Here is a 13,589-nt window from a genome sequence, read left to right as displayed (position 1 = left end):
GCCGCCTCCGTTCCCCCTGCTCCCCTTCCCCTCACGGGGATGCGGTACAGAGCCCATCGCGGCTCGGCTCCGCACCCCCTGACGGCCCTCACCGGGGCGGGGGGCAATGAACGGCGTCAGGGGAGCCTCAGGTGGGACACCAGGAGGAATTTCTTGCTGGAAAGGGTGGTCAGGCACTGGCAGGGGCTGCCCAGGGAGGTTTGGAGTGCCCAGCCCTGGAGGTGTCCCAGGAAGGCCTGGCCGTGGCACTCAGTGCTCTGGGCTGGGGACAAGGTGGGCATCGGGCACAGGGGGGATCCATGGGCTGGGAGGGCTTTTCCAACCGCATTGATCCTGTAATTCCCGCAGCCTGCAGGAGCTCCGTGAGGAGCGAGGCGGCCGGATGGCGATGCCCTGGACGGAGTGTGACCTGCCCCGGAGCCAGGTGAGGCGGTGGAGAGCGGGGATTAGGTTATACCTGCCTTATTGCCTTTGGGCACGAGCAGGTCCATCAGCCCCGGTGGGCTGAACGTGTGGCCTTTGCTGGGCTCCCCTCCCTGAACTCCACGGCTCTTGGCCACCATTCCGGAGAGAGGGCCGTGCCCGCAGTTCGTGGGCCCTGGAGGGAGCCGGAGCCCGGGCAGGCAGGGCAGCGTGGCACCGAGCCCAGGGCCCGGGCACTGCCACCCTCACGCTGCTCCAACGCGATGGGAACTGAGGCACGACTCGTCCTGCTCCTACTCACCGTACAAAATTACACATGCCAGGGTTTTCAAGCATCCCCAGTCCACTCCGCGGTCATGAAGTGAAATAAGCATTTGTCTTCTAGCATCTGCCTTTTAATGTTTGTTAAGTTAGGATTGTTTTTATGAGCTTTGGGTCTTTGTTGGTGCCTTTATTGGTCTTGGCATTAACTGTTTTATAGCAAAAGCAAAGCAGTGTGCTTAGCGTAATTAAACGTGGTGCGGGTAAAAAGTGAACAGAGATCACCTTGTGAGATGTGAGTTTGAATTAATACTTCAGTCTTTAATCATGCAGCAGCATAATTAAGATTATTCAATATGGCGTATTTAAGCAATTCAATATGGAGTATTTTAAGTTTTCCTCGAGTTTTACAGTTAATATTCTCAATATTAAAAAAATCCTGGCTTGGACTGTTACCCCTTTTTGCAAAACTTCACATGTTTTTAAGAAATTCTAGCCTATGTCAGGTTATTCCTCGTTGTTCTAAGCAACTATTTTTACGGAGTACCTTTCACTCCCTCACACTCCCTGTGACCTACACCGCAGCCTATATAATTAATCCTCACAAGAGCTTGATAAAGTAGTCAGTGATAACATCTCTGTTTTCTAAGTGTGATCAAATGTCTCAGCTAAATCTCAGAGGGAGTCAGCTGGGGACAGGATTTAACAGTCCTTTTTTTGTTCTTGATTAGGTTTCCTTTTTTTAAAAGAATTATTTTTCTTCAGTGGTTCGTGTTGAGCTCTTTCAGTGTTAAAGTTCAAAGCTGTTCAAAGAACAGAAGAAGAGAATCAGGTAAGTTGCTCCTTTAGAATCACACTAAGAGTTAATGACTGAAATTTTCTGGTGTTTCAGCTGTTCATCAGTGCTGAGGAAAGGAAGACATTGTCAAGCTCTTGCTGTACCCGAAGTGTCCTTTGGTGAAAGTTCCTTCACTTGTTAGTTGTCTGCAGTATTGAGGGGAGTGAAGAAGTTCCCATGTTAACGTACCACTGTTGGGAAAAGTTTTTTGATGTGAAAAAAACTAAACGTTGCAAAGGTAAGATTTTCAAAATGAGAGCATGCAGTTGTAAGGAAAGCAGATCTCCAAAGGCAGATGGAGTGCAAGGTGTCTTGGAATCACAGAATTGCAGAATGGTTTGGGTGGGAAGGGACCTTAAAGCCAATCCAGTTCCACCCCCTGCCGTGGGCAGCAACATCTTCCTGGTTGCTCCAAGCCCCGTCCAACCTGGCCTTGGACATTTCCAGGGATCCAGGGGCAGCCACAGCTTCTCTGGGCAACCTGTGCCAGGGCCTCCCCACCCTCACAGGGAAGCATCTGGCAAAACGCTAAACTAAAGAGTGGCATGGAAATTAATAAACTATAAATATTCCTAAGAAAATTTTGTTGAAAGAAATCCAACAAAATTAAGCTGTGTTATTGGTGTCCAACTCACCATATTTCTAAGAAATGTTTATTTTGTTTTACATTTCCCGTATCATTCAGTGGCAGGGACACTGCTGCCTCTGGCAGGGGCATGGCAGGGGATCAGGGAGGGATTAGTCCCTCATGCTCAGCACTCCTTAGGTCACATCCAGATACCGTGCCCAGTTTGGGGCTCCAAGAACAGGAAAGGCCTTGAGAGACTGGAGGAAGAAAAGGGAAAGGAAGCCCCAGGATGGCTGGGGCTGGAGAACTTTCTCTGTGAGGAAAGGCCACGGGAGCAGGGCTTGGTCAGCCCAGGGCAGGGAAGGCTTTGGGGACCCTGCACCATCCAGCCCTTCCCATGAGGCTGAGCCAGGCTTTTCTCAGTCGAGGTGAGGGGTGACAGTAAGCCAAACCAAGAAGGGTTTGGGCTGAATGCAGGGAAAACCTGTTCCCCACCAGGACACTCAAGAGCAGCACAGCTGCCCAGCAAGGCCGTGCCATCCCCATCCTTGGAGGTTTTCCAAACCCAAGTAGTTCAAGCCCTGAGTGACCTGATCTGCCCCCAGAGCTGACCTGCTTTGAGCTGGAGCTTGGACAGGGACCTCCTGGGGTCCCTTCCAGCCCAAGTCATTCCATCATTCTGTGATTCTGCTCTCACAGTGCAGATAAGAGAGCCTGGGAGGTGGATAATACTGTATTTCAAACCTGTGTTTGTGAGTGTTTTTGTTCTCTGCAGCAGGCAGAAAAGCCATGCAGCATGAGAGCTGAGAAAGCTTTCATCGGCTCCTCGTTTCCACTGTTCCTGCTGTAATGGAAACATTTCTTCTGCTCCTTGCAGCAGCAAAATAATAGTAAAGAAAATTACTCCAGTCAACTGAGACATGCTTTTTCCATGTCCTCCTTCCAGGTAAAATATTTATTACCTGTTAAAGTGATTGAAGGTCACCCATTCGCTGCCTTTTAGAATGCAGCATATAGAGAGAAGTAAAAGAAAAATAAAATACTCCCATTTTAAAAGTCTAGAGGCAGAGAACTGTAAACAGCAGGCAAAAGGTGGGAGAAATCAGGAGAAAATGTCCATTTTGGTGCATAACTGCTGTGGTACATCACAGCAAGGAAAGATGAGGGTATAAATAAGTGATAGCAAAGGAAAAATAAATGGGCACTGGTAGGGTGAGGTAAGGTAATTGGTGGTGTCCCAGCAGGCTGAGAGACTGGGCTGCCCTGGCAGCACTCACATAATCCTTTTTCCCATGCTGACTGTCCCTGTCAAACAGGGCAGGAGGCATTTCTGAGGCATTTAGCCTTTGTGCAGGTTACAAAGTGTGTAAAGAGCAGCCTTCCTCGGGATCAAATCAGGTACAATGGGGCAGGAAGAAAGGGCTTCTTGTCAATGTGTGTCCAAAACAGTCAGCTCTGCTGGAATCTCTGTTACCTTCCTGGGCTGATGGGTAAGATAATAACCTGCCAATGTATCTGCAGGGCTTGGAAAAGATCGTGGCTTTATTTTGAGACTTGTAGACCAAAATAAGTGAGAAGGAGAGAGCCATGGCAGATTAACTACTCACAGAGGTAATGTGAATAAATGGGAATTGTAGCACAATCCACATTGTTCAAGGATCAAAATGCACCAAGGAGGGACTTTATCAGCTTTATTCCTTTGGAAAATAAGTTTTGGATGAGACACTACAAGATCTTCAGTATTCAGACCCCACCATTATTAAGTTCTTTCTTCCAAAAAATTCCCTGAGAAACAGTTTAGAGCCAGCATTTGGACAATGCTGTCCCAGTGGGGAAAGATATTAATGCAAGTTGCTTTAAGAAGGCAGGAATATACGTATATATATATATATATAAATAAAAGCTTTGGCAGTTGCATGGGCAGGAAGCATCCCAGAGTACATACAGACCAGGCAATCCTACAAGCACAGCAGCTGAACAACCTGAGCCCAGTGGTGTCAACGACTGGGAGTAATTCAGAAATATTTAGTGTTTTTCAGACAGTGTTTCCATAACAGCATTCAGCTGCATGGTTGGAAAGTAATTGTATCAACAAAGTAAAAACTGAGGTCAAAACTAGTCAAGAACTTCACAAGTAGCTGCAAGATCACATTCTCTGCTTCAGAAAATGAAGTTTCAGCCAGTGATCAAAGGGTTTGGCCAATTTAAAAAATGAAGGATAGTTCGAAGTAGCACCTTCTCAAATTACAGAAAAAGGCCATGCAACTGAAAAATTCAACATTTCATGAGGCAAAACCCCAAACTTACTGGAAAAAAACCTGTGTTTACTAAATCTATAGCCTTAGGGCTTGTGGTCAGAAATGTACCATGTTTTCAGAATATTGGTGCTTTGAGTAGACACTTTGTCTCCTTAGCTTGTAAAAGACCTTCAAGGCATATTAAGATGTTTGACTGAAATAAAAGAGCTGCATAATTAGTGGTATTGTTTATAAAGACATACTTGACTGGGCTTTTGGAGGGGGTAGCATGCACTTAATGGCTGGTATTAATGCTGTGTTTGATATTTAAGACTATATTAACAGGTGGAGAAATATAGGGAGACAGAGAATGTAATCATTTAATCAGGTAATTAGTTTATTACAAATATTTTCATTTGTTGGGATCTTTATTTTAGGCATTTGCTTTATCCCTTTAATACAGGAAGAGAAGAGAATTAATTCCACTTATCTGAAACATGTTGTTTAGCCACAACAAAAAACAGGGTGATAATTGTTTCTGCTTGCATGTGCTGCAGCAATGAGAAGTGGGTTGAGAGAAAAGAAATATTTTTTAGTTTGTTTTTTTACCTTCTTGTTTCCTCAAAAGATTTTGGACATACTTTCAGAAGAGTCTAAGTAGTGTCAGGGCAAAGAAGAATCCAGAATGGTGCCCAGCACAGCTAATTTGAAATAGGGACAGGATTAAACCCTTTTTACAGCTTTTTAATTTGTGATTCAGCCAGCAATCAATGCCCTGTCCTCTGCAGCAAGGAAACAAGGGTGATTAACACCTATGAAATGTAGGAAAATTCTGTACACGATGCTTTGAAATAGTTGGGGTTTTTTAAGTAACTGTAAGTGTTGCAAAGATAGGGTCAAAGACTTGATGTGTGGTAATGTTTGTGGGGTTAACCCGTAGTGAGGCTGTTCTTGCACTGATGAACTTTTCATTTGTGGTGAAAAAATTGTGCTGTGACCTAGAAAACAAATTTGGCACTGGCTGTTCTCACTCTGGGGCTCTGGGCAATATTTGAGGTATGTGCAATATTTGGGGTGTGTGACACAAGCCAGGACAGCAGCAAGACTAGAAATGGAATATTTGGAGGGAGAAGCAATACCTGCATAGAACTCTCCTTGGATCCAGAACAGGAGCAGCAAACTGGAAGCTAGGTGGAGATGGAATGTCTGTATTGAGGCCCGATTTAATTAATTAATTAATTAATACATCTGCTGAGCTCTAATTAGGTGCAATTAACAGCTTTGTCACAACAGCTGCCTGGGTGATATTTTAGATAATTATCTGGTGCCCTCTTGTGGAGTCTGAAACAGATACAATCAAACACAGGGATTATTTTTCTGCAAATCCAGGGATTTTTTTTCTGCCACTGAATGGTCCAACCAAGCGAACCTTTGCTGAAATGGCTGAAGGTTTATGCTTGCACTGAAAATCATACAGAAGGTAAATGAGCATGAGGATGTCTTGGGCTGTTGTGTTGATCTTTACACAGCCATTTAAAAAAGTGGTGAGCAAAAGTGTATTTTTAAATAGACAAGGAAAAGGAGAAGGCAGAAGGAAGCAAAAAAAGAGGAGGGGGGGGAAATCCTGGAAAAAATAATCAGTATACATTTTAGTCATTCTTGGCTTAAGCATCAGTTATAGCAAATGAATGACCACTCCTTCCCCCTTTTTATGTCTTGTTTGAGGGGGTTCCTTGTAGCACGGACTGACCTGGTTTGTAGCTGGTCAGAGCAGACGATCCCCAATCCCACTGTTTCCATGAGTGGAGAAGCTCCAGGGATGCTGGTGCTGGTTAAATTCTGCAAGCCTATCCCTGAGCTGAGTGTTTCACACATAACTCAGTGAGGTTTGCTTGTAACTCATCTGGTTTTTCCATTATTTTTACTTAAGCACTGACCTCAAGCAATTATGAAAAATACGTGTTTGCCAACTGGGCTCTTGTTCCAAATCCACATGTGACTCACCAAAGCAACTCTTGCACTTCTTCAGAACACAGCTTCTTCCTCACAAATGTCAGGAGTTCTCAGCTCTGCTGGGTGTGGGTTATACAGATGTGAGCTCTGGTTTATTTGGGGGTGGCAGAGCACATTGCACACGCTCACGTTTCAGCCCAGCATGTTAAGGAGGATTTTGCAGTTGGGAGTTTCTTTCCAAGATCACAGTTGTCAGATGATCTTCTAAACAGCCTTATGGGATCTGCAGTGGACTTTGGTAGGTGCTGGGGACAGGCATTAGATTAGGGTAGAGGTCTAGAGAAGAAATAATTTCTCCTTTTGGGTTCCACTTCCACTCTTCTTCAGTTATTTTCAGGTCGAGGAATGGAAAGGTGAGATCTTGGCTGTATGTCACTACTTGCTTTTGAAGTCTGTAGTTCTGCTATTTGGCAGATTTTTTTGCCTTCCAAATAGTAGCTGAAACACAATTTGGAGAAATGTGGCCTCCACCTATTCCCTGCAGCCTCACACATGTGCTTCAAATTTGCAGTAAGAGGAAAAAGTAATGCAGGTTTATGGACACAGCAGATGTCCACACACACACACACTGCATAAAGGAGACCTAAACAGTTTTGGCTTCAGTGAAATGAGGCACAGGGCTCAGGGAGAAGTAAATAATTATTTGTTATAATGGTTTCTAAATCCCTTGGAAAGAACCTGAGTTGCTGAAGCCCCCCCTAATTCTCCACATGGTCTGGAATGAGGAGGGCCTTGTTGCTGAGGGTCTCTGGACATTAAGACAAGAAGGGCAGGTCAGCACTTACTCTTGCATTGTCCTTTTTTCCTCAGATGAAATCTGTCAGGACATGGATTTAGAATTTAACTGCCTGCAAGTGAGACCCCACAGAACTGAGGGTCTGTGTTATAAGTTGCCAGAATTTTTTGCTGTCTTCAGAACAAGCAGTGGAAAGGCTACCACCTATTTAAGGCAAAGAGGGAAAAATGGAACAAGCCAATCTTTCCAGACAAAGCAAACGATGAGTATTAATGCACAGTCAGTTTAGATTTCTGACAGGGCTTCTCTCCCCAAAATATTTGCATTGTACAGTTAAAAATGACAGTATTAATACATTTAAAAATGACAGTATTAATACATTCTGGTTCCATGACCCTCTTCATGGTGGTTGACTGGAAAGGTTGATAGTGTGCCTGAGGTTTCCAGTCATTAGGAATTTCCTTTTCTGTGCTGATTATTGCAGTGTTTGTGAGCAGGGGTGATCCAGGCAGATCCCTTTCCATCCCACAGAGGTGTGGGCTGTGGGGACAGCACATTTGCAACGCCAGAGAAAGGGCTTTCAGAGAGAGCTGACAGGTCACTACAGTGTTTGTCATTGTTCCAGCCTCCCTGGGAGTCTGGGTTAATCTAATTAACACAACAGTGGGAGCAAGGTGACAATAAAAATTAGAAGCCCCGAAGAACTCTCTTATGTGTGACTGGGAATGACAGGCAGTGCAAGGAATGCAGAGCAGGAGGATCCTCAGGGGTGAGGACTGAGCAAAGAAGCTTTTTTTTTGTACTCGTAACATTAAGCTGGCATTTTTTCCCACACTATCTACTCTAAGCGCCTGCTTTAGGAATTCTGAATTGCCCTCTGTGTTCTTACCTATCTCTGAATTGGCAAGACAGCTCTGCTCATAGAATCACAGAAAGGTTTGGGTTGGGAGGGACCTTAATGCCCATCCAGTCCCACCCCCTGCCACTATCCGAGGGTGCTCCAAGCCCTGTCCAACCTGGCCTTGGACACTTCCAGGGAATAAAAAAATTGAGGAGGAAGGCAATAGAATGTAGTGATTCTCTTCAGGTACTGATTCTGTAGTGTCTACATGTGCATAAATCATCCCCACTTTCAAAAAGAACATGAGGAACTTTGAAAACTTAATTTTCTCAAAGTACAAAGCCAAAGATTCCAGAACACCTTGGCATTAGTGGAGGCAGGTGGAAGAAAATTGATGTCTTTTTATTTTTTTTCATGAGCCATAAAAAGCAGGGGTTTTAGTAATAATTTAGCAACAATACACAACACTTCCTTAAAAAAACTAGTTAAAACAAGCCATGGAAGCCATTTAAATAGTACTGTTTAAAAGGAGTTCCAAGCTAAGGGATAGTGGGATGAAACTGTCAATAGATACCAAAAGTTTTGCTCCCCTAAAACAGCAGGCATTTTTGGAAGCTTTGTTACATTCTTCTGTATTCTTCACAGAACTCCCTGCTGTGCTGCAGGAACAGGTATGCTGAAGGAAATCTTCCACAAGGCAGTTTCAATTCATGAGACTTTCAGGGTTCCTTTTCCTGCTGGTTTCAGTGGTTTGTTTTGCAGAAGTCTGGTGGGTTGCTGTGCATGGGGAGGAGGGACCTAAATCCACAGCACCAGTGGAGGAAGAGCTTTCACGAACTTCCAGGCTTAGCACATGTCCTGGTCCTGAACACTTAACCTCCAGCAGGAACAGTTACAGAGAAAATAGTCTGTTCAAAAGAAGTCAGTGATACAGAGTTCTTGGACAATGAGAGACCACAGCTGTTTCCACAAAGCAGCTGAAACCAAATTTTTAATGTCTTTTCCTGTGAAATAATTTACAGTGGTTTTGTGTAGCCATTGATCAGAGAATAGTCAAACAGGCCACCCTGTCCAGAAGGATTTTTCCAAGGCACCTACAGAAAATGAATAGCCAGCATCTGTGAATTTTTACTGAGAACAGGCATCTACTTCTCATCCCCAACCTACAAGTAAAAAGCCTTCTAAAACATATAGATCAAATGCCAGAAACGTTGCAGCAGAGCATTGGCCAAAAGTCAAAGCATTCCTCTGTGGTTCTCTAAGACATAATTTCTCTTCTTAGTTTCTGGCAGCTTTTTGATGATAAACTAGGAAAATATGATGAGAAGTCTTGGAACACTGAGCGGGGATGAGGAAGCAGTGTGAACTGCTTGACAGAGTGTAAAAAAGCCAACGAGGAGGAAGGAAACAGGAGAGAAAGTGGTTTGGCAGTCGGCCCGTGAGAGGAGGATGCAGAAACACGGTGATTAAGTGCGAGCCCCATATTGCTTCCTCTTCTAGGAATTCAGACCCTCCTCAGGGTCTGCGCCCCATTCCCTGTCTTTGGTGGGAGTTGGGACCATATATTTTTATCTCCAGATAAGGGGGGCAGGAGCTTCCAGGGGACAACAAGAGCTTTCTGTGCGGGCACCTTTGGCCTGGGAGGAATCTTCGTCCGTAGGCAATTTTGGGAGTCGGATGTCCAATTTCAGCACAGGGCTCCTGCAAGCCAACGACTGCTGTTCCGCCCAGGAAAGAAAGCCCTGACCCTTCATCTTTCCTGGGGAGTTGGTGCACCACTCTCAGCACTACAGGGACAGCAAGAGCTTTCCCTTTTTTTTGAGCCCTGGGCTGAAATGGCCAGTCCGACTCCCAAAATTCCATACGGATGAAGATTCCTCCCAGACAAAAGGTGCCACCACAGAAAGCTCATGCTGCCCATGGAGTGCCCAGGCTGGCCCACCAACTGCACCTAACAGCCAAAGGTTCCAGGCTTTCTTTCCTGGGGATAAGGGCTGTTTGCTTTTTTCAGCCCTGCGCTGAAATTGCCAGTCCGACTCCTAAAATTGAACACAGATGAAGATTCCTCCCAGACAAAAGGTGCCAGGACAGAAAGCTCTTGCTGCCCACAGAGTGCCCAGGCTGGCCCACCAAGTGCACCAGAAACCATAAAGGTAAGGGCTTTCTTTCCAGGGGAAAAGGGCTGATGTTCACTTGCAGAAATCCTAGGGCCGAAATAGGCAATCCAGCTCCCAAAATTGAATACGGACGAGGATTCCTCCCAGACCAAAGGTACCACACCAGAAAGCTCTTTCTGCTTATGGAGTGCCCAGGCTGGCCCACCAACTGCACCGGAAACCACAACAGTAAGTTCTTTCTTTCCTGTGGAAAAGGGGTGGTTTTCATTTTCAGGAATCCTGTGCTGAAACTGCCAGTCCGACTCCCAAAATTCCATATGGATGAAGATTCCTCCCAGACAAAAGGTGCCACACCAGAAAGCTCTTGCTGCCCATGGAGTGCCCAGGCTGGCCCACCAACTGCACCCGAACCCCAAAGGTCCCAGGCTTTCTTTCCCTGGGATAAGGGCTGTTGTTGGCTTTTCGGAGCCATGCACTGAAATTGCCAGTCCAGCTCCCAGAATTCCATACAGACAAAGATTCCTCCCAGACAAAAGGCACCAGCACAGAAAGCTCTTGCTGTCCCTTTAGTTCCGAGAGTGGGTCACCAAGTGCCCTGGAGAGACGAAGGGTAAGCACATGGAATTTTGGGAGCCGGACGGCCAATGTCAGTGCATTGCTCCTGCAGTGAACGACTGCCCTTTCACCCTGAAAGGAAAGCCCTGACCCTCCGTCTCTCCAGTGCAGTTGATGCACCACTCTACTCATTCTCACACCAGGGCAAGAGAGCACATAACTGGAGCAATAGTTCAGTCTCAGAGCTGCTGTTTGAGGCTGTGACGACCCGAGGCAGAGGTCGAGTCACCCCTCTCTGAACTCCCTGTGCTGCAGATACAATGGGCCTTCTGTGCAAAACATTCCCAGCTGGAGCAGAGCCACCAAATCTGTCAGCTTTTTGTTGCCTCTACAGAGGGCAGGGACATCACTGGCACAGAGCTATTGCTCCCTTACTACAGGGAGCAGCAAGAAGGCTGAAGGTGGCATGATGGGGCCATGAAGATGATCAGAGGGATGGAGCACCTCTCCTATGAGGAAAGGCTGGGAGAGCTGGGGGGGTTCATCTGGAGAAGAGAAGGCTCCAGGGAGACCTGAGAGCCCCTTCCGGGGCCTAAAGGGGCTCGAGGAGAGCTGGAGAGGGACTGGGGACAAGGGATGGAGGAACAGGACAAGGGGAAATGGCTTCCCACTGCCAGAGGGCAGGGATAGATGGGAAACTGGGAAGGAATTCTTGGCTGTGAGGGTGGGGAGGCCCTGGCACAGGTTGCCCAGAGAAGCTGTGGCTGCCCCTGGATCCCTGGAAGTGTCCAAGGCCAGGTTGGACAGGGCTTGGAGCACCCTGGGCTAGTGGAAAGGTGTCCCTGCCCATGGCAGGGGGTGGAAAAAGATGAATTTCATTGTCCCTTCCAACCCAAACCATTCTATGTTTATGTGATTCTAAGTTGAGGACGCTTGGGATGATTCTAATTTGTAAAGAAAACTAATTGCATGATAACTCTTCCTTACCTAAACTGAGGTTGCCTGGGAGCCTCCTGGAGTGTGATGAGTGGTCACAACGTGGGTATCTGAAAAACAGGGAGATGTGCTGGGGCAGGAGGGACTTTTGTATGGAAAGACTTCACGGGAGGAGAAGGGTGCGGGGGATTCTCTGTCACCAGAACATCCTACACAAGCGAGTGTGCAGGAGAGGGCGCCAGACAACAAGGAGTAACGTTGGTGTGAAAACATCTCAATAAAAAAGGAAGAGAACAGCTACTTTAAAGTTTTGGCTGAGGTTATATTTTGCATAACCTCAGAGAGTTAGAGTGGGTGACTGAGCATCCATGGTTTTGGTAGCTAGTGCATTCCACATTCATGGCTACAGGCAGGATATATGAACATGGACTGAAAATCTGATTCCTGTCACTCATGTCAGCATCTCCAGCCTTTGATCAGTCAGGAGCATAATCTTTGTCACTCCTCTGGAAGTAGGTGTGTGAGAGCAAGCTCGGCAGGAACTGTTCAGCTTCCCTTATTTTTACTGTGTTGCCCCAGTACCTCAGTTACAGCCCTGGATACCAGTCCCTACAGTGAACTAGTTCCTTGTTAAACTGGAAAATTCCCTTACAAAGACTCTCCATTGATCCAGTGAGTGTTGGCTGCCTGCATTCCTAGAATATGGAATGAGGCAACACACGCCGAGGTTCCAGCTTGGGCTGTGTTTGTTTTCAGGGCTGTAGCAGTACAGGGCTCCTGGCAGACAGGAGGAACATTCAGGAGACAGGACACTGGAGCCCTGTCAGACAGGTCTCCTGACTCCTTTTGCCATGGCACAGCCAGCAGTTAGGGGAACTGCACTGAGTGGCAGCGACTTCCACCCCTCCTGTCCCCAAACAGAACATGCTTCCTCAAAACAGCTCTTCCTCCCTCTCCTAAACCTAAATACAGACAGAGCTGTCGCTTGTGGAACTCACTCTAGTGATGGAATGGCATCCATGGTGGCCATAGTTGGGGCTGGTACTTCCTGGCCCCCACCTGCAGGGCTGCATCCAGCTCTGGGACCCCAACACAAGTGAGATGTGGAGCTGTTGGAACAAGTCCAGAGGAGGCCACTGAGTTGATCTGGAGCCAGGCTGGGAGAGCTGGGGGGGTTCACCTGGAGAAGAGAAGGCTCCAGGGAGACCTGAGAGCCCCTTCCGGGGCCTAAAGGGGCTCCGGGAGAGCTGGAGAGGGACTGGGGACAAGGGATGGGGGGACAGGACAAGGAGAATGGCTTCCCACTGCCAGAGGGCAGGGATAGATGGGAAGAAATTCTCCCCAACCCTGTTAGTGTTCAAGGTGTTCCTGCCCATGGCAGGGGCTTGGAATGAAATGAGATTTAAGGTCCCTCCCAGCCCAAACCATTCTGGGATTCTAGGATTCTACATGAACTCTGGCTTATTTTCCCTTGTTTTCTGGTTTATTTTTCCTTGTTTTCAGAGGATTTTCATTTTGCACAAGGCAAAAGTCTGGAATAGCTCAAGCTATCACTGAGCCCTCCTCCAGACCTTTTTTGTGCTTTATTGTTTTTGTCCATGGCCTAACAATGCAAGCAGTGCCTTGAGCTGGGACCAGCAGCCAAGTGGCCACCAGCGATAAAGAGAAGGAAGGAGGAGCAAGGGAGAGTTTGACCTCACCACCTTTGTTTAGATTGCTGGTTCTTTTTAGAGTTTCCTCTTCTTATTCTTTCAAGTACTTGGGGAAAGAGAAGGGAACTGTAGCCAGACCATTATGTGTGTTTAGCCCATAATATAAACATTTTTATCGTCTCTCTTTTTTTTTTTTTCCTTTATTTTATTGGCAGTGGTTTAAATACCTACAGAAATAGCAGAGAAATGGAGAGACTAAAATTTTGCAAGATTTGAATTCTGGGCAGCGTGCCAAGTGCCAGGTAATTTTTGGCAGGACTGCAAGGTTTGGTTTGCACACACTGCTTTCAGTCCTCAGTGGGGATGTGTGTGCTCAAAATGGGAGTCCAGTGGCTGGGACCTTCACAGCTCA

At 46.6% G+C, this 13,589-nt stretch overlaps 1 protein-coding gene across 2 annotated transcripts in view; it reads left to right on the top strand.

The window, feature by feature from the left end:
* The first annotated feature begins 1 nt into the window (after position 1).
* The window catches only part of NIBAN1 (niban apoptosis regulator 1), an 81,558-nt gene continuing 67,970 nt past the window's right edge, over positions 2–13,589 (top strand). Inside the window, exons 1-3 of one of the 2 annotated variants that reach the window (XM_027723429.2) lie at positions 2–131; positions 349–424; positions 1,577–1,760. In XM_027723429.2, coding sequence (XP_027579230.2) covers positions 1,700–1,760 — 61 coding nt within the window. In that variant the 5' untranslated portion in view covers positions 2–131; positions 349–424; positions 1,577–1,699. Of the gene's footprint in view, positions 132–233; positions 274–348; positions 425–1,576; positions 1,761–13,589 lie in introns of those variants that run through there. The other variant, XM_039380103.1, reaches the window with a different exon arrangement.

Source organism: Pipra filicauda, unplaced genomic scaffold (assembly GCF_003945595.2).
Source record: "Pipra filicauda isolate LSUMZ 115617 unplaced genomic scaffold, ASM394559v2 scaffold185_size1782982_pilon, whole genome shotgun sequence".
NCBI classification, from domain to species: Eukaryota; Metazoa; Chordata; class Aves; order Passeriformes; family Pipridae; genus Pipra; species Pipra filicauda.
Note: the sequence above shows the minus strand (reverse complement) of the source record. Positions and strands in the feature narration are given on the sequence as shown.